The sequence below is a fragment of the Toxorhynchites rutilus genome, chromosome 2 (assembly GCF_029784135.1).
Source record: "Toxorhynchites rutilus septentrionalis strain SRP chromosome 2, ASM2978413v1, whole genome shotgun sequence".
Classification (NCBI taxonomy): domain Eukaryota; kingdom Metazoa; phylum Arthropoda; class Insecta; order Diptera; family Culicidae; genus Toxorhynchites; species Toxorhynchites rutilus.
Genome location: NC_073745.1, coordinates 142,845,254 through 142,867,246, shown reverse-complemented (window position 1 = coordinate 142,867,246; position 21,993 = coordinate 142,845,254). Strand labels below are relative to the sequence as shown.

Below are 21,993 nucleotides of genomic sequence, written 5' to 3'. Positions count from 1 at the left end.
CTTCTACGCTTCGTATATTATTAACCTGTCCATATTCCCCTCACTCCATGTCCATTATACCAGCATCGATAAAAATGTTCTACTTTCGGCTTGTTTTAATTCCAGTAAAAAACCATGGAAAAAGACATTTGTATAGAAATGTGTTTATTTTATTTTTTTTTATATAATTATTTCGAAAAACCAGTATATTGAACTGTAAGAAACTGCTTTTGAATTTTGGAAAGCATGTGTTTCCAAAGATACAATTGAAGTTCTTTTTAACATGTCCATATACCACACCTTTCCCTACCGAGGAGTTTTATCAAAAATCGAATCGAATTTTAACCCTTTCGCTACGAGCGTCGTCTTTGGACGACATGAGAGTGATACTGCACATCGATCACACCAGCGCGATGTGCATACTTTTCGGCGCAGTGCTCCGTACAGCGGTAGCACTCCGGCGGAGCACACTGCCGTATTGAAAGGGTTCACAACCACGTCGACTACGCCTGCGAGAGAGCGGATAAGTTCATCTATCTAATAGCGAAAATAATGCCGGACAATGCTGGATCGTGTAATAGCAAAAGGGGTTTTCTAGCTACTGTATCCTGGTCGATACTGCGGTACGGAGTGCTAGGCTGGTCTGCGGTTCTCGATACCCATCGGAATCGCAGGAAACTGGACCGTACGTTTCGGGTCAAGGCGATGCACGATGCAAGCACCTGTAGAACGATCTAGTTGGAAGCTGTGTTCGTTGTCGCTGGCATGATTCCTATTGCCATCACTCTGGCGGAAGACGGCGAGTGCTATAGATGAGAGGAAATCAGTGGTATCCGAAAAGGGCGAGCGCAGAATCAATAGAGTAGCAGTAGTGGGACAGGCCGGAGATGGGTAGATGGGTGTACAGGTTCATACCGGCATTATCGACCTGGTTGAGCAAGAAGCAACAGGCCTGATTGTGGAATGTGAACAACTGCGAGGGTCGTTGTAACGGAGTAAGAATTGAGTGAATCAAACTTCACGGAGGGCTCCTCCTAATCGGTGCTACAGTAGAATCCTACGAGAGTAGCTGTGACGAAGTGCACGTCATGATCGAGGGCATTGCCGAATCTGCGCTTCGTTGGGAAGAGAAATCCCGCGAGGGTGACTGTGACGGGGCGCACCTCATGTTGGAGGACGCTTCCTAATCGGTGCTCGTCTTGACTGGTAAACGAATATTTTTGTGATGGAATGTTCCGGTAAAGTGCATGAGCAACTTCGCTTTGAAACACAACGAAAAGAGATGTAGTTGACGAAATGTCCGTGACGAGGTCACATTGAACGCATTGGGATTGTAAGAGCTAAAGAACCATGGGTCTGTATAAGTCAGAAACAAAACAGCAGTCGGAGCATTTCGAAACAAATGATCACCTGTCTCTTGGAAACACTGGTCATGTAGTAAAAGAGAAACGTAGAACAGATAATTCAGAATCGAACATAATTATTTGTTTATCCGAAATGATTGGTGAAATTTCCTCCTCGAACGAGTAAATGAGAGTTGTCAAATATTTCGCCTAACTTTTCGATATTAAAATTAGAACTTCTAATTCTAATTTAAAATTATTATTGAATTCAAAATATTAATAGTCATTCCAGTTTATGCAATATTCACAATGAATGCCTTCAATCAAAAGAAAGCAAAAGAAGAAAGAAGAGTTCACTATACTGTATCAACAGTACTTCAATATGTATTCTATCTTTCCATCGCTAAACGTCTGAATATAAACTGTCCATAAAAATCACCGTCGTGTCCCGATGTGACACGCGACAGGTGCGTACGAATGAATTTACAATCTCATCGAAACGTCCGCACGCCAATCGGCTTCGTGGGAAGTTGTGTGACCAGTGGGCTGCTGCCACCCGCCTATGGTAAGTAAGCCGGAGTTTGAAGTATTTATTTGTGTGAATTCGCGTCTCCTTTGAGTGGTTTATTCTTACCGCTGTCCAAACCGGTTGTCTGATTTCCATGAAATAAACTTGAGAGATTATTGCACCAGCAATGCGCAGATTACAGCCGGAAATAAACTACAGAAATGAGTTCCTAAATGCTCGGTTATAACATGGTAAAACTGTACACACTTTCAGGGACATAAAAAAAGTTGGTCACCTTTAATGGACGTTTTGAGTGGTATACGACCGAGAAGTCTACGGCCGACAGTTCATTCTTTTCACACCATGACTCAATTGGAGCTTCGATGCGTCATTGCACTTCCAGCTGACTTAATCGTGGCATAAATCTGTTCGCGACCCGTTCGTTCACTGATTGCAGACCGTCGACGGATTTGGATCGGACGGATGGCCTACCGAAAACTCCCACGTTGATTGCGCTGCGATCGTCGCAGCGATAATGATAATTTCATGCGGGGATAGAATAAATTTCAAGCAACGCTGGGAGGATTGTTGAACGAGCAATCGAGGGTCTTACCAACAACATTGTCTTGCTTTGGGAATGGGTTACTTATTGGGACAGTTCAACTAGTTGAGATACCACTTTGTTCGCAATGAGATTGTTAACTTCAGATTGTACAATCGAAGTGAAATTCTGATTTAGCATTGAATTGAATTTTAAAGCCATCCAACGACCCATTCGTAATTTTCTAACAAGGGAGGTTAGGTGATCATTAATCAATTAATGTCATGCGTTTTTTTGGTGGAAAAATATTCATGCCACAGAAGTAAATTTATTGTCGATTTGAAATACGATCCAACAAGAAATATTAACATCATGGATGCCGGAAGGTTTAAACATGTGTATGATCACCAACAGCATCGCCGTCGTGACTATTTGCATTCGCATAATTGCATCGATAATTATAGTGTATCGGATGTTTTGATTGATGCGGTGCATAGCGAAACTTTTCTTAATGATATATGATTTGAAATGCGGAAAGAGTTGGTGTGTTTTTGCGTTTATATTTCACGATCATTTCCGATCGTTTGTTTTGTCAAATTTCATTAAATGGGCATTTGAAACATTTTCGGTGGATGACATACGAGAGAAGACTATTTTAAATATCAACAATTTTAACCAGGTTTAACATCACGACAATTTGCGTGACACTTCATTCAACATCAGAGAAAGCATTATCTCGTATCACTTTCGAAACATTGGAGATCGTTTATAGATATGTGATTCGTGATCTCCGAAGGCAATGATTGTATAATACATGTCCAACCAACATAAGCTAAGTCATAACTATCGTGTAAATACATTCCAATTAAAATAATGACTGAAAATGTTACAGGATATTTATACGTCAAGTATATTTTTTACTTGAACAATGTCACCGAACTGCTATCGTTCGTCTATTCTTACGTAATTCGATGCCAGCATAACTTTTTTCAACACGCATAGCCGCACTTCAAGGAAGCGATTGGACTTCCTTTCTTTAGCGAATCGCATCTAGATCAGCAGTGTCTCGCACGAAACGATCATTACGCGATACCGATTGCATCATCCCAGAGCTTCGTGCCCTGCTAACCTCCTGCACAGCTTCTACTGAATTAAATTACTCGCTTGATTACGACCTATATCATGTCTGCGCAGCCGATTGGGAGGGAAACGGAGCGGAAAGCACCTAAAGGTATTACACCTAATTACCTATAATCATTCATTTAAGAGACGCTTAGCCACTGCTATTATGATACACGGTTTGAAGTGCCCGCTAAAGGTGATAAGATTCGATGGACGCAGTCCTGGGTATGCTAATCCTAATCTCCGGACAATATTAAACCCATTTCATAACGTGACCAGATTAGACTTAAATATATGCAAACTTCATCAAGCGAATAGTGTTCCTTGAATCATTATGTCCGGCCGTCTGTCTGGGGTCTGATCTGATCGCAGGGTACCGAACGTGACAAATTCAGTAACGCATTTCCTTGCATTTCTCCCATCCGACAGCTTGGCTCTATCGAACGCTTTGCAAGCGGCGGAAAATAGTAGCGAAAGGAAAAGCGGACTTGGAAACTGGTTCACATGATGCTAAGATAAGCAATCTGTCAGATCTGTTTACGAATAGCGAGTGCAGTAAAAACGAGGCGCGACAAGAAAATCTGCATCAGGAAATTGATCGTGATAAATTGTTCCAGTCGTTTACTCTACACTAGGGGTCTTCCGTTTTGTTTTTTGTGTACGTTATCGAAACCTACAATATTTCACACGATTCCGCGAGTGTCATATAAACGGTTCGTTTTTTCATTGTCGTAAATGTGTTTCAATTGGGAAGTATATCGGAATGAGAGTAAAAATACTTCGATAATTAGTAATTCGAGGGAAACAACACATATCCAACCTGCGAAGAGACTGATAAAGCTCTTTTAAGTTTAACAAAATTAATAAAAAACAAAGATCCGAGTCATAATCTTTTTCGTTTATATAATTAATAAATGTATATGTAATTTAAAAATAGTGTTTTTCGCCATCTTGTACCATGGTTACGTATTGGTCGGTTATAATTGACCTGCATTCTTTCAATACCGCCGAGTTACTAAAGAATATATTTTTTAACTAAGCACTTCTTAACCCTCCTGTACTCGCGTGCAAAATCATAACACGTATACTCGTGCACGGTGTCACAGACCGAAAATTAAACTTCTCTGTAATGTTGCCATTGTGTATTTTTCAGGCTTTATTGGCATTCATTTGAAGAAGAGGGTATAATTGAATGAAAAAACTCCAAAAAATATGTTTTCTTCGTCTTTATTATGTTTTAATATAGATGACTATCAGCCTCATCAAAACAGGTTCTGGAATATAAAATTTACATATTTCTAATATTCTTTGTCTCTGTATTCTTGGGAAACTAAGATATAATGCCATTTTTAGATGGGGTATAAAAAGATTATATAAAAGGATTTGTAGGAACTTCCGTTTCTTTTTCTTGTTTTCTTGTAGATCTTCTTCTTCTTATATGGCACTAACGTTCCTAGAGAAACTCCGCCGTCTCAACGTAGTATTACTTGCGTCATTTTCATTAGTACTTAGTTGAGATTTCTATGCCAAATAACACGCATTGAATGCATTCTGAGTGGCAAGCTCTAGAATACGCGTGACCACAGTGCAAGTCAGAGGAAATTTCTTTGAAGAAAAATTTCCCCGACCAGAACGGGAATCGATCCCGAACCCCCGGCATGTTAGGTTTGACGCTAACCACTCGGCCACGGGAGCACGTGTAGATACTGTCCATTATAAAAAAATATCCCCGAAACTGTAACTGGTAAAAATTACCATAAGCCACCGATTAGTTTATAGTTTACTGTTTATAATTCTTCCACAAGTGAAATTCTTTCACAAGTGTGCATATGTATCACCATTATATTTAGCGATAAACTATACGAAAGTCAAACATTCATATTTTGCTTTTGAACGTATGAATCTAACGACGAATATATCGACGAATAATTAATATATGGATCCGTTCAATTCAGTTACAAAAGGGACTGAAATCAAATAAGAATAGTCCGGTAATGATCTTATGCATTATATTCAATAAATATTCCACGCCGCTAACATTAATTTATACTTTTTATTCAACAATATTCTAGAATATGAAAAATGGCACTTGTCCAAAAAAGTTACTCCTATACTCGCGTCGGTGTGTCAGACCGAAAGTGTTAAAAAAGTGACACACGTCCCCTTTGTACCAACACATGCGATACGCTAAACGATGATGAACGACAAATAACGAAGTTAGAGAGAATCGCAAAGTCGTAGTGTTGATATTTTCTGAGAAATTAACGAATTATTGATTTCTCGGTCTGACAATTGATCATTTTCTCAGAAAATCTGTATTAATAGCTGTTTTCACTTCCTAAGTCAAATTTTAACGGCTAAACTTAGCTTTGTTATCATTGATTAATTGATTTCATCGATTTGACGATGGTACTCATATAGCGCCAGCAATCATATACACTGTAGGGTGAGTGAGGGTGATTTGGACACCCCCTTTATCTCGAAAAGTACGACTCAACATGGATTTTTTGTAATGTGATCTCCTTTCATTATTTTCCTAGCATGGGCTAGACCGATTTTCTAGTCTGTGTTAGGGAACAACCCTTACAGTCAATAAAAATATATGGGGAATTGGAAGCTCTCTTTTCAAAGCAACTTTAAACATTAAATATTGAAAATGTCATAACTATATTGCAATAGATTGTTTTTTTTTTTTTTTTTATTTAAATCGTTTATTTTTACAGGCTCAGTTACATAGGTTTAAAGGAGCCGAACTCCTTACTGTATTGTTACTAGTATATATACATTTTTCCTTAATTCTAATGTTAATAATATAGGAAACCGATTACTCGCGGTCAACTCGAGTTTAGAAGGGTGACATATTTTCTTCAGGAAAAGGAGGGGATATGAGGATATGTTGACATTGATCACACTCACACTCTCAATCACACTCTCAATCACACTCATCACACTCAATTCTTAAACCTATCTTATATCTAATATGTATTTACATTTCATCTTATTCTTAAAAAGGGATCCGATCTCTCACAAAGGAAAAGGAAAAGGAAAAACTAAGGGTATAAGGACAATCACACACGAAGATCGATAGCTTTAAGGAATACATATATTTGGGACATGTAATCAAGGTCTAACCGAGCCAACACGTCTCTCACCGGCACATTGGGCTGCCTTCCTCGGGCCCGAAGGGTGACTACTAAATTCGATCTGGCGACAAGATACAGCTCGCACGACCAAACAACGTGCTCGATGTCGTGGTAACCTTGGCCACAAACACAAAGATTGTTGTCGGCAAGATTAATACGAAAGAGTAGCGCATCTAACGAACAGTGATTGGACATGAGTCGGGAGAAGGTGCGAATAAAGTCCCGGCTCAAGTCCAGACTTTTGAACCATGGTTTGAGGCTAACCTTAGGGATAATCGAGTGGAGCCACCGGCCCAATTCATCTTCGTTCCATTTGCGTTGCCAGTTAACTATGGTATTTTTGCGGACTAAAGAATAAAATTCATTGAAGGCGATTTGACGCTGATAAATATCGCCTTCAATTGCACCTACCTTTGCTAATGAGTCAGCCCTCTCATTACCCAGAATTGAGCAATGTGAAGGGACCCAGACAAAGGTAATGACATAACAGCGTCTGGATAAAGCACTCAAAATTTCTCGTATTCTCTCAAGGAAGTACGGCGAGTGCTTTTCCGGCCTCACTGAACGGATAGCTTCGACAGAGCTAAGACTATCCGTTACAATGTAATAGTGTTCAACAGGTCGTGAGGCGACGCTGTCCAGCGCCCAGTGTATCGCTGCCAATTCAGCAATATACACTGAGCAAGGATTCTGAAGACTGTGTGAGGTGCTAAAAAATTCGTTGAACACTCCAAATCCTGTGGACTCATTCATAGAGGACCCATCAGTAAAGTACATATTATCACAATTGATATCCCCATACTTTGCATCGAAGATCGTTGGAACGATCCTCGATCGAAGATAATCTGATGTTCCATGGATATCCTGCTTCATGGACAGATCAAAATGCACAGAGGAATTGATGTAGTCAGGAAAACAAACACGGTTGGGAATATACGAAGAAGGATCAACCTGCATGGAGACGAATTCATGATATGAGCTCATGAATCCAGAATGAAAATTTAGCTCGATCAGCTGCTCAAAATTTCCGATCACCAATGGGTTCATAACCTTACACCGGATGAGGAACCGAAGAGATAATAAATTGAAGCGATCTTTTAGTGGGAGTAGGCCTGCCAAAACCTCGAGACTCATGGTATGCGTTGAGGGCATACATCCCAACGCGATACGGAGACAAAGATACTGAATTCGCTCGAGTTTAATGAGGTGTGTTTTGGCAGCTGATTGAAAACAGAAACTGCCATACTCCATCACTGAGAGAATAGTTGTTCGATACAACATTATAAGATCTTCGGGATGGGCTCCCCACCAGGTGCCGGTAATTGTACGGAGAAAGTTTATTCTTTGTTGACATTTTTTACTCAGATACCTAATATGGGCCCCCCAAGTACATTTAGAGTCGAACCAGACCCCAAGATACTTGAATGACATAGCATGAGTGATCGGTTTACCCAAAAGTTGAAGCTTTGGTTTTGCTGGTTTATGCTTCCTAGAAAAAACCACCATCTCTGTTTTCTCCGTGGAGAATTCGATCCCTAGCCCAATGGCCCAGGTTGAAAAATTGTTCAAAGTATCTTGTAAGGATTCTTGCAGGTCGGATTCGTTTGATCCTACGACAGACACCACTCCATCATCTGCAAGTTGTCTTAGGCTGCAATTTTGTGTAAGGCAATTGTCAATGTCGCTTACGTAGAAGTTGTACAAAAGGGGGCTTAAACATGAGCCCTGGGGGAGTCCCATGTAAGAGACCCGACTTACTGCCGAATCTCCGTGAGAAAAGTTCAAATGTTTCTCACAAAGCAAGTTATATAACATATTATTCAATAGAGGCGGCAGACCCCGAGATTGTAATTTGTCTGACAAAACCTCTATTGAAACAGAATCAAAGGCCCCCTTTATGTCCAAGAATACTGAAGCCATTTGTTTTTTTTCGGCGTAAGCCAGTTGAATTTCTGAAGAAAGCAACGCAAGACAATCATTCGTCCCCTTGCCCCTGCGGAACCCATATTGTGTATCTGAGAGTAGGCCATTCGTTTCAACCCATCGATCAAGGCGAAACAAGATAATTTTCTCCAACAATTTCCGTATACAAGACAGCATTGCTATTGGGCGGTACGAATTGAAGTCGGACGCGGGTTTTCCGGGTTTTTGAATAGCTATAACTCGTACTTGTCTCCAATCATCTGGAACAATATTATGCTCCAGAAACCGATTGAATAAATTCAACAAGCGATGTTTCGCCACATCAGGGAGATTTTTCAGCAAGTTGAACTTAATTCTATCCGATCCCGGAGCAGAATTGTTACATGAAAGGAGAGCAAGAGAGAATTCTACCATCGAAAACTCGGAATCAAGATCGCACCTATCTTGTGGTATATCTCGAATAATTCTTTGCACTGGAGCGGAATCGGGACAAACCTTTCGTGCAAAATTAAAAATCCATCGATGTGAATATTCCTCGCTTTCATTGGATGAAGAGCGATTTCTCATGTTTCGAGCCACTTTCCATAATTTTTTCATTGACGTTTCTCGTGACAAACCTCCCACGAAATTTCGCCAATAAGCACGTTTTTTCCCTTTGATCAAGTTTTTAAATTGATTTTCAAGGTCCAAATACTTCTGAAAATTTTCAGGGGTTCCACGTTTCCGAAAAGCTTTAAATGCATTCGATTTATCTCCATAAAGCTTGGAACACTGGCCATCCCACCATGGATTGGGAGGCCTTCGACGAATAGTGGAACCTGGGATGGGTTTCGTTTGAGCGCGAACCGCGCTGTCATAGATCAAACGAGAAATGAAGTTATACTCCTCCAATGGAGGCAAACCATCTCTGGAATTGATGGCTAGAGCAATCGCGTCCGCATATTTTTTCCAGTCAATGTGTCTTGTGAGGTCGTATGCCATGTTTATTGATTCAGAAGAATTCAACCCATTGGTGATAGAAATTTTGATTGGCAAGTGGTCACTACCGTTGGGATCCTGGATTACATTCCACTTGCAATCTAACGATAGTGAATTCGAGCAAAGCGAGAGGTCAAGAGCACTTGGTTTAGCAGGAGGTTTAGGTACACGTGTTGTTTCCCCAGTGTTCAAAACGGTCATATTGAAGCTGTTACAAAGGTCATATATCAACGATGAACGATTGTCGTCGTACTGTTCCCCCCAGGCAGTTCCGTGAGAGTTGAAGTCTCCCAAGATTAATCGTGGCTCAGGAAGGAGTGAGCACATGTCAACAAGTTGCTTGCGGCTAACCGCAGCTCTCGGAGGCCAATACAAGCTGACTATACAGAGGTCTTTGCCTCTGATGTTTGCATGACAAGCAACAGCTTCGATCCCTCCAGTAGGTGGAAGGTCAATTCTAAAAAATGAGTGACACTTATTGATCCCCAATAGTACCCCTCCGTATCTGTCATCACGGTCCAAGCGTATTATATTAAAATCGTGGAAAGAGAGATCATTTTGAGAAGAGAGCCAGGTTTCGGATAGAGCAAAAACATCACAATTGAGTTTATGAATTAGAAATTTGAATGTATCCAATTTAGGGATAAGACTACGACAATTCCACTGTAAAACAGTGATATCTCCGACCTCTCTATTTAAATTAGACATCAAGAGAGATAATCATTGCAAGGAGGGGCCATGTTTGCATCAATTGCTGCAAAATTGTCTTTAGTACTGGAAGCATTGCGGTGACAATGGTTCTGATGGAGTCGGAAACATTAAAACACGTGAAGATTTGATCCACAAGGTCAGACAACTTTATAAATCCCGATTGGGAAGTTGAACTTGACGGAAAAACAGGGACAGTTGGGGTTTTTGATGTCCCCTCGAGTGCTGGGTCGTTCGAAGGTGAACTATTACCACGGAGGCCAGGAGGGACCTGATTTTGCTTATCCGCTGCACTCGATTTTTTGGGCAAGCTAACAGGGGGTATCACCGGAGGGACTTGTCCTTGAACTTTGGGAGTGGTCACATTTTTGCGCCGGGGATTCCCTTGAGAAATAAACGGCGTGCCCCCGTTAGCTGTATCCGCTTCCATTTCGTCAACTGGCAAAGTAGCGAAGACATTGTGTGTATTGATTGGTTGTTGTTCTTGAGCCAGTGGAGAAGCGCCCTTCAAAATTTCTGCGAAAGTGCGTTTAGAGCGTTCCCTCAAAGAGCGCTTCTGTTTCTCCCAGCGAGCCTTGTATGTTTCACAAGCTGAGAGCACGTGTGGGGATCCCCCGCAATATGGACACTTATGCTCAGTCGCACTGCAGGATTTCCCCTCATGTTGTTCTCCGCAAGTGGCACATCGTTCTTTATTGGCACAATAAGCAGCCGTGTGACCAACTGACTTGCACTTTAGACAAGTCATTGGCTTTGGAATAAAAAGTCGCACGGCTAACCTCAATTTATCTACCATCACGTAGTCAGGGAGAGCTGAACCAGCGAAGGTGACTCGAAACGAGTTGGACGGCGTAAATTTCTTTTCTTCTCCTTCATGGGAGACTGTTCCGAGCTGGCGGCAACCCAAGATCTTAACAGTCGTCGAGGGCAGTTTTTTAAAACGGCCGGTACCTTCACTCGTAATGTATTCGCACGTCAAGCCCGTTTCGGTTATCACACCCTCAATTTCGACTATGTGAGAGGGTATGTAGACCCGATACTCAATTGTAAAATGCTGATCGACAACAATCTTGTTTGCGTCTTTTCGATCATTCACGACAACTCGCAATTTGTTTGGTCTAACCTTCGAAATTTCCGAAACGGAGGTATACCTTGCCAGATCTTTCGCGATCTGCATGACTCTCAACGCCTTTCCATTTGGCTTAGGCCTGAAGAAAACAACCCAGGGACCAGTTCCGGGCGCATCTTCTGGATAGACCTTTACACGGGGAGTGGGAATAACAGGGGGGGAAGGCGAGGACGGGGATTGAGAGTGGGAAGGCGAAGGTTGAGAAGGAGCGGGAAGAACAGAGGGAGAAGACGAGGTTGAAGGTAGAGTGGGATCGTTAAGGGCAGATGGGAGATTTGCTAGTTTTTTGGAGGGAGGCTTGGTAGGGTTAGCTGACTCGTCCCCAGAAGAAGTATCTTCCGTATTTGGAACACGTTTGAGTGACTTTTTTTTATCTGTTAGGAGGGAACTAGAGTCAGAGACCTCCATATCCGAAGGTCCCCCACTCTCTGCCATTTTAAATTTTCACTTATATTCTAAGTATTTTTTTAAACAATATTTCACAATAAAATAATTCACAAAAACAAAAAAAAAAAAAAAAAAACTTATAATTATTAAATATTTTCTCTCAGTATATTCAATCTTATTCACCTATGAACGCACTCCAGTGCAGATGAACGGGAGCGTGCTGAAAGCTCGTTGGTGGTGGGAATGTGCCTACGACACCACTACACACAGTCGTCGGTGAAAGCTTACCCGCACTGTCACTGTTGGCACGATGACTCGGCGAAATCTCCAATGTCGGCGAAGCAGCGACAAAACAAAAACCAATGCTTGGCTTTCCGAGGATGAAAGCCTTTATCCACTTGCAGGCAGGGCACTTCACTCACTATCCAGATAGTGAAATGAACTCTTCAGCGGCAAAAAAACAACAATCACGCGGTAACCGATAACGGAACTTGGACGCGACTTTCCTTCGTCTGGTTACTTCGGGCAATCGGCGAAGAATGAATAGATTGTTAACGAGTGTAAAAATCGAATGACAAACAGTATTATTTATCAATTGCAACGCTGTGGAGGCGATCTGGCGTAGTGGCAACATCCATGCCTCTCACGCTAAAGGTCACGAGTTCAATTCTCACTCCCGACATTATTCCAAAAATGGAAGTAAAAGTGACGAACCAGCCAAATGAGTTGAAAGTCACTATAATACAGATAAAAAAAAAAATTGCAACGCTAACCGATGACACAAACTTTTGCATCTTTTCGCCTCAGATCGAACATGGAAAAGCGAGACATCACACCAAATATGAATAGGGGAAGAGGTGATAAAATGGACACCATATAGAATATGCCCTTTTACTACATCCACATACCGCTACAATCTCCGTTTTTCGAAGAATATTCTAGCCTAACTAAGTGTTGTTCAAGATATCGAACGATTTTTACTATAAAAATAAAAAACAGTACAATTTTCGTTAAAAGAAAACAGCTGTCAAATCGGACAATATTTTTAGTGTGCGGCGAAAATGATCACATATCATGCTAAGTGGAATAGATTTTACGTTGTTTCTTACCTAAATTTGTTTAAATCATTATTGAAATGGTAGGTACACGTATAAAATAAGCTGGACATATTCACCTAGAGCCACAATTGAAATTTTCTAATACGTACGAAGACATAGTAAGAAACTAAAGAGACTGGGTTTAAAAAGGCTGGGTTTGGATTGGGGAGGCATATTTTTCCAGGGTCAAAGGGCCACGGAAGGAACCCCATAAAAAGCAACATGTGATAAGGTATATCAGAACACATAACATTGTGAGCCATTACCCAGTGGTGGCTCATTTTACCCCCAAGCAACAAAGTAATTTCGAATGCGAATTAATCGCTGAAATCAAACAAAATAATTGTTGATCTCTCCTATAATATGTGAGCAGTCGTCCAAACCGATGATTTGTCGAAGATATCAGGTTGAATAATCCAGATTTCACGAAAATCCTTTAAATTCGATGCGCGCAAAACTACATTCGAATGGCTACCGTTTCTGTTTTTGTTTATTATTTTCAACATTTGAAAGATTCATGCATAATAGAGTACCTATAATAGCTTCATATGTTCCAAGAATAGGGTGGTCAAGAAGTATCAATTGGAGTTCAGTTAAATTTTTGAAATTTAAGCACTGGTTCATTTTACCAGCTTCCCCTGCATTTCCCCTACCAAAAAGAGATGACTCTCATTCAAAATACAGATGATTCTATAGATATGGTAATACAGACACCCAGGAGGAGTTCAGATCGCTAATTAGGAGGTTCAACGCCCATCCACGAACGAGCAAAAATTCTCCAAGAATGTTGGTTTTCTCCCACGACCGGATGGATTCTTCAACACTCGATATCATTTTGAACACTTGAATAAGTAAGCACTCCTTCCGTCTCCGCTAATTTTCTTATTGATATTTATATTTCTTCCTTTGTCAGTTCTCTGTTTGTTGCATTCATAGTAAAAACGATATCTATCTAGTTTGTATTAAAGAGATATTGAACTTTGCATTCCATTCACCTCTAATCGAAAACCCAAATCACAGATATGCTGATAACTGAGACTTACCCATAATTAACAATACGGTCCTTACTTTGTCTCTTTCAAAAAGCCAACAAATATTTGAAAATTCAATAACTGGCTTATGTAAGAAAACAAAGAACGAACTATTTTGTTTCTCGCTCACGCTTCTTCTTCTTCTTGGATGGCACTAACGTCCCCACTGGAACTTTGACCTTCTCAACGTAGGTATTACTTGCGTCATTTTTATTAGTAGTACTTAGTTGAGATTTCTATGCCGGATAAAACGCCTTGAATGTATTCTGGAATGGCAAGTTCTAGAATACGCGTGACCACAGTGCAAGCCGGAAGAAATTTCTTTGACGGAAAATCCCCCGGCATTATAATGTGGGACGCTAACCGCTGGACCACGGGAGCACCGGGGGACAACTCTTTCTCTGGGAATAAATTGAGCATAAATTAAATCCAAATTTCAATCACGCATTTATGCAACAGCACCAGTCATGTAAAACAGCCGGCCTTGGTTCGATCTCCGCTTTATTTTGTTTGGACTATTTCTTGGGTACAACCCCATGCTGACGTTCAGTCTGACTAAAAGAGAGATGCACTCATACATACAAACATTTCAAAACTTTTGTAAAAGATGCTCACATTTGTTCATTTCTCCCTTCAGCACACGAAAATGCATTTTATCTGCCGAAGATGATATGATTTCTGCCAACGCTGGTTTGGATGTAGTTATAGAGCCGGATTCGAGTTAATCGACGACGAACCAGATTTTTACACTGCAACAGATCATTCAAAAGTGCCGCGAGTATCAAATCGACTTCAAAGCCGCATATGACACAATCGACGACACCTATGGAGAATCAAGGACAAACACGACTTTCTCTAAAATCTGACAAGACTGTTTAAGGCAACGATGAGCGGTGTGCGGTGCGTTGTGCGAATCTCGGGGGCGATCTGTTGGAATCGGTTAAGACTCACAGTGGATTTCGACAAGGACCTTTTTTTCTGATCTTCAATGTGGCGCTGAAGGATGCTAAGCGAACTTCAACATACGGGCCATGAAATCAAGTCAGTTTATTTGCCTCGCTTCACCGTGGACATACTTGGATTAGGCTTAGGATCAATACGTCTAAGAATAAATACATGCCAGCAGGAGGGGCTGATCATAACTGAATCCCTCTTCGTAGCAGTAATCGACGGCGAGTAGTCCATCTCGAGATCGTATTCAGCCTCACCATGTAGTCGTGTCTTATGGCAATTCGAAGGTCCATCGGTACCGAGGAGCACCTGATGAATTCTTTTCGGAAAATAGAACATACTTCAAAAGAGCCTGCAATAACTTAATGAAGCTGAAGCAAGAGATAAATCAGTACCAGTACCAGTATCGGTACCAGTGCAAATCGGTGCAAATTAACCCCTTCGCGTATAACGTCGAACCACACTCGTGGCGATTAGACTGTGCTAGAACGTACAAAATCGAACCTCACTCGTCTTCAATCGATGTGAAATGGATACATGCTTCATGCGTGTGATGATGCGGGACTGCTACGATCGTAAGTAAGATACACACACTCAGCAGAGTATCGAAACGACTCACTGTGCTCGTGTTTGGGCCCTCTTGTTGGAAATTAAATCATATGGCAAAGGGTTAAGACTAAAAATCTCCCGACCAGAACGGAATTCGAACCTGAACCTGACAACGTGAGGTGCCAACCACTCGGCCACGGCAGCTTCGAATCTGCTCTATCTAGGAATTGATTTGACCTAAAAAATGTTAAGATGTCAAAATGGAGGTTGATAATCCAACGGACTTTGAACTAAACCGCGGACATGCTTGGAAATTTTCATTTTTTCCGGTTAATTTCAGTATTTCAGTATCCTTTGTGCAAGTGCAAGTGTGATGCGATGCGCTTGCCTTCGTGCAGAGCGAAAAATGTTTCCCTGACACGGACATCTGAACTGAGGAGCCCGAGAAAATTGTCATTTCAGATATTAGAGGCGAATGGACTTTCAAGTTTAAGCATCTGTAGGATAAGAAGTAGAAGTTGATGTTGTTGATTCATGCAAACTGGGGTAATTCTGTACCCGCATTTTTTTGCACTCCGGAATGGGTTCTCCTAACACGGACTATAAAAGTCGGTACGAATACAATGCTTTGGCTCGGTTATTCAAGAGTGCATTGGAAGGCATGCCTTCATATTTTCTGCTCACCGAATTTCCACGCATACCGTTTAATGATTAGGCAACGTGCATGTCAAAACCGAAACTGAGTGCTCGCAGTTATTCAAATCAATCAAATTCGCGGTTTGAGAAGTACGTACACTTGAGAAATGCAATAACTCCGGAGGGAAATTAAAAATACAATGAAAGTTTGACAATTCTTCCGTTCACTTACTCTGGAATCCTAGGCATCATACCAAACATGAAAGGATGATAATTAAATTTACTTGTAACGAAGAATATAATCCATCACAATGCATGAATTGACCTTACATGGCATGTTCAAACTCTTCACTTACAAAGCAAATATGTTGAATTCAATTGAGTACTGAAATTGTGGCATCCAATCAATAATGTAATCCATACAAACGAATGATTACTAAGCCAATGGTAAACCCATGTTAACCTTACGGTTATACAGTAATCGTTCGCAAACTGGTCCTGGTTTAACTGGTCTGCTGTTTAACTGGGCGAACGTTAACTGGTCCTTGGACCAGTTAAAAAACAGAATTTCGTAAACAAACGACGCCATATTCAAATGGAAGATTTGCTGTGAGGGGCATTCGGATGTAATTTAAGATGTTCTAAAATTTAAATTTATTTCCGATGGACAAAAACACTTGAAGAAAAATTTAATAAAAACAACATTTAATTATAGTGAAATGAAATAAAAAAAAAACAAACTATGTTGTAGTCTTCAGCCATTCTTTTTCAATCAATTTTGTTCGTAGCGATTTGAGACGACTCACATCTGCAGCATCGTTCCTCACGAATCGCAACAAAGCATCCAGATGCTTGAGTGCATCAGAAAACGTCGGCTCTTCTAGCAGGTCTCGAATACTCACAGGCGGTGTCTCGGAAAACGTTTCGATCGATTCTTCTGCTAATGAATTTTCAACTGGAGTAACTTTTTCACGCAATACTGAATCAACAATCTCTTGATCATTGAATACCATGCTTGTAAGCCAGGCAGGATTGTTGTCAACATCGTAAAACTGATCGCTCTTCCACAGCTCTATCTCTTCATTGGTGGTACAGGTTCCAGCAAGAGAATCCACCGCTGTGACCAAAGCTTTCAAGTCGGCATTCAAATCAGGTTCATGAGAATCATCAGATGTTGCTTCACATTCCGGAAACTGGTCTATCAATTTCTTCCAGGAGTTTTTAATCGTACTCTGACTGATCTCATTCCACGCAGAGGACAGCCAGTCAATGCTCTGCATCAGCGATATTTTTTTGAGTCGGTCCTCAAATTTTTGAGTCAACCTCTTTGTTTTCTAATAGTAAGCAAAGCATAAGTTTTCGCTTATACCGTGCTTTGACAGCATTGATCACTGCCTGGTCCATTGGTTGACACACTGAGGTGACATTTGGCGGAAGATAAATCACCTAAAGAAAATAAATAGATCAGATTAGCGGTTTACCATTTTTTTTTCTAGAGCTCTCACCTTGATTAATCCGTCATCCGAAACCAAATCGTCGTTTCCTGTATAGTGAGCCGTACAATTATCTAGTACTAGAAGCGCTTTTGGTTCCAAGGAACACTCACTAGCAAATTTCCTAACAGCCGGAACAAACTCGTTGTTAAACCACTCCCGAAACAAATCTCTTGTCATCCAAGCTTTTTTCGAGTTGTAATACGAAACTGGGAGCATCTCTTTCGCTGGGAACGAATGTGGATTGGCCGCAGTTCCAATAAACATCAATCGAAGTTTGTTGGAACCATCAGCGTTACTGCATGGCATGAAGGTGTAACGCATCTTGTTAATTTTACGACCGTACACGTTCTTTTCATTGTAGAGTGCCAGGGTTCGTGATGCTAATAATTTGACGAAAATGGCCGAGTCATGAGCATTGTAAACCTGGGACCCCAGCAGCTTCATTTCAGTGATTTTTGCACCCAAAATATCTTTGAATTTTTGATAAGCTTGCATGTCAGCAGAAGCTTTTTCACCTGCAACACGCTTCACTTGCAGCCCAAACCGCTCTTTGAACTGGCGCATCCAGCCATCCGAAGATGTGAATAGTTGATTTTCATAGTGACCACGCTTCTGAATTTCGCGGAATAATAACTCTGCCTTGATCCGTAATATTATTATTGACGATGATATTAGCTTCTCGCTGTTGAAGTATCCATATATACAGGGACTCCTCCATTAAAGGGAAATTCTGCTCTTTCATTGTCTTTCTGCTATTTACTCCATGTTCTCTATATTTGTCTAGTTTAGTTCGAATGTCGTTTCTACGCTGAATAAACCGTGATACAGATGTTTTCCCAACACCACATTTCCTTCCTAAAAACTCATGCGTACCTCCACCGCTATCAAAATCATCTATAATTCTCACTTTCTCTGCCAAAGTAAGTGTTTTTTGCTTACGTTTTTGGCTCGATCCAGGTAACACGTCCATAGTGATAAGTACTGCAAACAAATAGTTAAATTACAGAAAAATAATTTCGCTAAATCATATTTCGTACCTGTTGTCGCACTCAATGTAAAACTTTCAGACTGTTCAATGCAAACCTTTTGTTTATCTAATTCACGATGGCAACGGTACGGTGTCGACATCTGGATACGAAATTAGTTTGTATGGGGCAAACTATTTTCTATCGAAATAGTCGGCCCGAAAGCAGTTTGAAATTGATAAAACTTTAATGAAAATTTTTGCTTGGCATTATCCAATTACTTGAAGCACGTAGTCATGACCCTAATTTCTCTGAATTTTATTTTATTTCCACTAAAACTTAACAGTATGATACAAAATCTTCTTGAGATAAATTTTCACAGCGGATTTTTCACCAATTGCAGAAAAAAAGTAATTTTCGTTTACATAGAATACTTATTTGAATGGGGAAAGTTAATTTTCATTCATAATTTCTTTTTTAAAAGTGCGTTCATTCCACCTGAAAATCCATTATTTTCATTGTCGCTTCCTAAATTCGGAATACAAAGTGCAATGCAATTAACGCGAATCGTACAATTCATTTAAGTTCCCCTCGATTTTATTTGACGTTTCACATACCGGACCTGTTAAAACGTGAATGTCGATAACTGGTCTTCCCTTCTCGACCAGTTAGTGAATGTTTACTGTATCATAAATATAACCCACCTATTTTTATAAGTGTTTTCAACCTAGGTTATTTATTTCACTTTTTAACACTTTTCTAATGGTTGTTTGTTAGATTTTTGAGGATATTCCTGTTTTGACTTGCTTTTCACATAGTGTTGTGTTTGTTGATATTTCCAATTACAGGCCACAATCGCCTCTAATGCGACACTGAGAGGTATGCCAATGTTGTAGTAGTACATTCTGGAAAAAGTGGGGACTAAAACCGAGAATGATTCACTAGATTTACTCGGCAATTGTGAGACCCAGACTAACATATGCTTCGCTAGTGTGGTGGCCTAAAACTACACAAATATCAGCTCAGAAAAAGCTCGATAAAATACAACGTCTGGCATGCTTATCAATAACTGGAGCGATACCCAGCGCACCTTCCAAAGCCCTAGATGCTCTTTTATACCTTCTACCCTTACACCAATATGTGCAACTTGAAGCGGTGGTCCCAAAACTCGTCCAGGATCACTCGTGTTTTATACCGATGGATCTAAAATCGGTAAATCGACGGTAGCTGGTATTACTGGACCAGGAATCGACATGTCAATTCCAATGGGACAGTGACCTACAGTTTTTCAAGCAGAAATACAAGCTATTCTAACATATACAAATATTAGTTTGACTAGAAAATACAGGTATGCCAATATCTGTATCTTCTCAGATAGCCAAGCAGTTCTTAATGCAGTAAAAGGATACACACGTCAGTCAAAGCTAGTTTGGGAATGTATTTTATCCTTAAAACAACTAGCTGCTACTAACGAAGTTAACCTATACTGGGTGCCTGGTCACTGCGGTATAGAAGGTAAAAAAAGAGCCGATCTCTTAGCAAGATTAAGATCTTCAACTAAATTCGTCGGGCCAGAGCCATTTTGTGGATTATCTACATCATGCATGAAAGCTGAGTTCAAAACCTGGGAAATATCAATGATTGATGCCAACTGGAGGGCTCTATCAACATCAAGACAATCCAAATTATTCATTACACCTTGTAACAGAATAACACGCAACCTACTCAGCTTGAATAAGACAGATTTGAGTACATTAACCGGTCTATTCACCGGACACTGTCCGAGTAGGTATCGTCTTAAAAAAATCGGAAAACTGGCAGATGATAACTGTCGTTTTTGCAATTTCGAAGCTGAGACTTCGGAACATTTACTGTGCCAATGCAGTACACTAATTCAGCGAAGACTGCGAATTCTTGGAAAGGGCATTCTTATGCCTAACGAGATTTGGTCTGCTGAACCAAAACAGGTAAGGAACTTCATAAAGGAAGTCATACCTTCGTGGGGGGATATGCAAAGTCCTGGTGCGACTACCACTTATTCCTTGAGTAATAGAACGAACTGACTCTGCATACAAAGCAAACTGGAGTGCACTACAATAGATCAAACTAATGGTCGCAGTGGTACAATACTCCTACAGAATAAGGATGCCTCGGAATGTCTAATTAAAGCCAACTCTCTGTACTACAAAACTGATCATTGAAGGGTATATCCGATGAAAATTACGAACAAAAAATTGCTCACCAAAATTATTCTATCGGATTCTTTTGAAACATTCAGGAAATGGAGGACTACTAATTAGAAATGATTTGTTCATTTACTTTATTCATCAGGTCAAACCAATGTTGGACCTTTGTGTTTCTTCAGAAGTGGCAAGAGGACTTTCCTGTTTTGACTTGTCTTCACATAGTGTTGTGTTTGTTGATTTGGCCAATTACAGACCACAATCGCCTCTAATGTGACACTGAGTGGTATGCCCATGCCGCGGTATGTCGAATTAGAGCCAACTATCTGTTCTACAAAACCGATTGGCATTTGAGGGCGATCAAACTGGTAGAATGGTTATTTCAAAATTTTCGTAGCATTATAAAATAATATAGGCGACTTGAATTAAACTATAGCGTAGTTCTACGTCAACAATGCGGTCGTGTCATGAACACAACCTCCTATAATTTTGACGTAGGACTACGTCGTACATTAATGGTGCCAAATCAGAAAACAGGTCACGTTTTTATGAAATAAAGTTAACGTTAATAACTATTTTTGCTGCGAACGGATTTTAACGATTTGCATACCAATCGAATCGGAAATTTTCTTGATTTGTTTGATATGCCATACATTACAAACCCATAGTCTGTATATAGTATAAATTGATGAAAATTGGAAGCACTCCCATTTCTCCATACGTTTGTTCTGTCCATTTGTGTGCTTTCCCAAACAGAGCAGTCAATAACGGGCAACTCATGTAGCCGCTAGAATAGAAAAAAAAACGAAGGGGGATAGCGAAAAGAGAATATTTGCGAATTGAACTCCACCCTTGCATAGTAATTAAGCTGTCGCTAGCGTATAAGTATTGCATCTCCTCTGAGGAAAATTCTCAGATTCTTTCTGTGCCCGAAGATCGTTTATTCTGTTCGTTTTGTGTTTTATGTTTCCCCTCGAGCTAGATCGCTTGGACGATTCATTTTGACTGCTTTTAAATTTCAATTAGAACAATAATTATGGCACATTATGACACAATTTCTTAAAAGGTTGTGACTTTTTGTAATACGTCTATTAATAAGTTGTACAAAAAGTTACAACTTTTTAAGGAATTGTGTCATAATGGGTCTTAATTATTTTTCTAATTGAAATTGAAAAGCAGTCGAAATGACTTGCTTGGGCAATCTAGTGATAAATATTCAGTGCAATGTGTGCATTGATATAAAGAAACAAATTGCAACGTATGACCAAACAGTGTATTGTTCTCGCAAAGGCAAGAATGAATCGTTGCTTCTCGAAATGATTCT

At 40.3% G+C, this 21,993-nt stretch overlaps 1 protein-coding gene across 1 annotated transcript; it reads right to left on the bottom strand.

Annotated features, from left to right (window-relative positions):
• Positions 1-612: 612 nt before the first annotated feature.
• On the bottom strand, positions 613-18,491 carry LOC129766191 (jerky protein homolog-like). Its single transcript, XM_055766701.1, has 6 exons — positions 18,395-18,491; positions 17,531-18,156; positions 17,349-17,471; positions 16,832-17,299; positions 895-952; positions 613-785 (listed from the first exon to the last, which is right to left on the bottom strand). The coding sequence occupies exons 1-6, from the start codon at positions 18,489-18,491 to the stop codon at positions 613-615; spliced, it is 1,545 nt and encodes a 514-aa protein (XP_055622676.1).
• Positions 18,492-21,993: the final 3,502 nt, after the last annotated feature.

Excerpts from the sequence above, each read along its gene's own strand:
- LOC129766191 (XM_055766701.1), bottom strand. The coding sequence starts at position 18,491 with ATGGACGTGTTACCTGGATCGAGCCAAAAACGTAAGCAAAAAACACTT. Across the intron at positions 17,472-17,530 it reads CGGATGACGGATTAATCAAG|GTGATTTATCTTCCGCCAAA; the intron begins GTGAGAGCTCTA and ends TATTTTCTTTAG. Across the intron at positions 17,300-17,348 it reads TACTATTAGAAAACAAAGAG|AGCATTGACTGGCTGTCCTC; the intron begins GTTGACTCAAAA and ends TCGCTGATGCAG.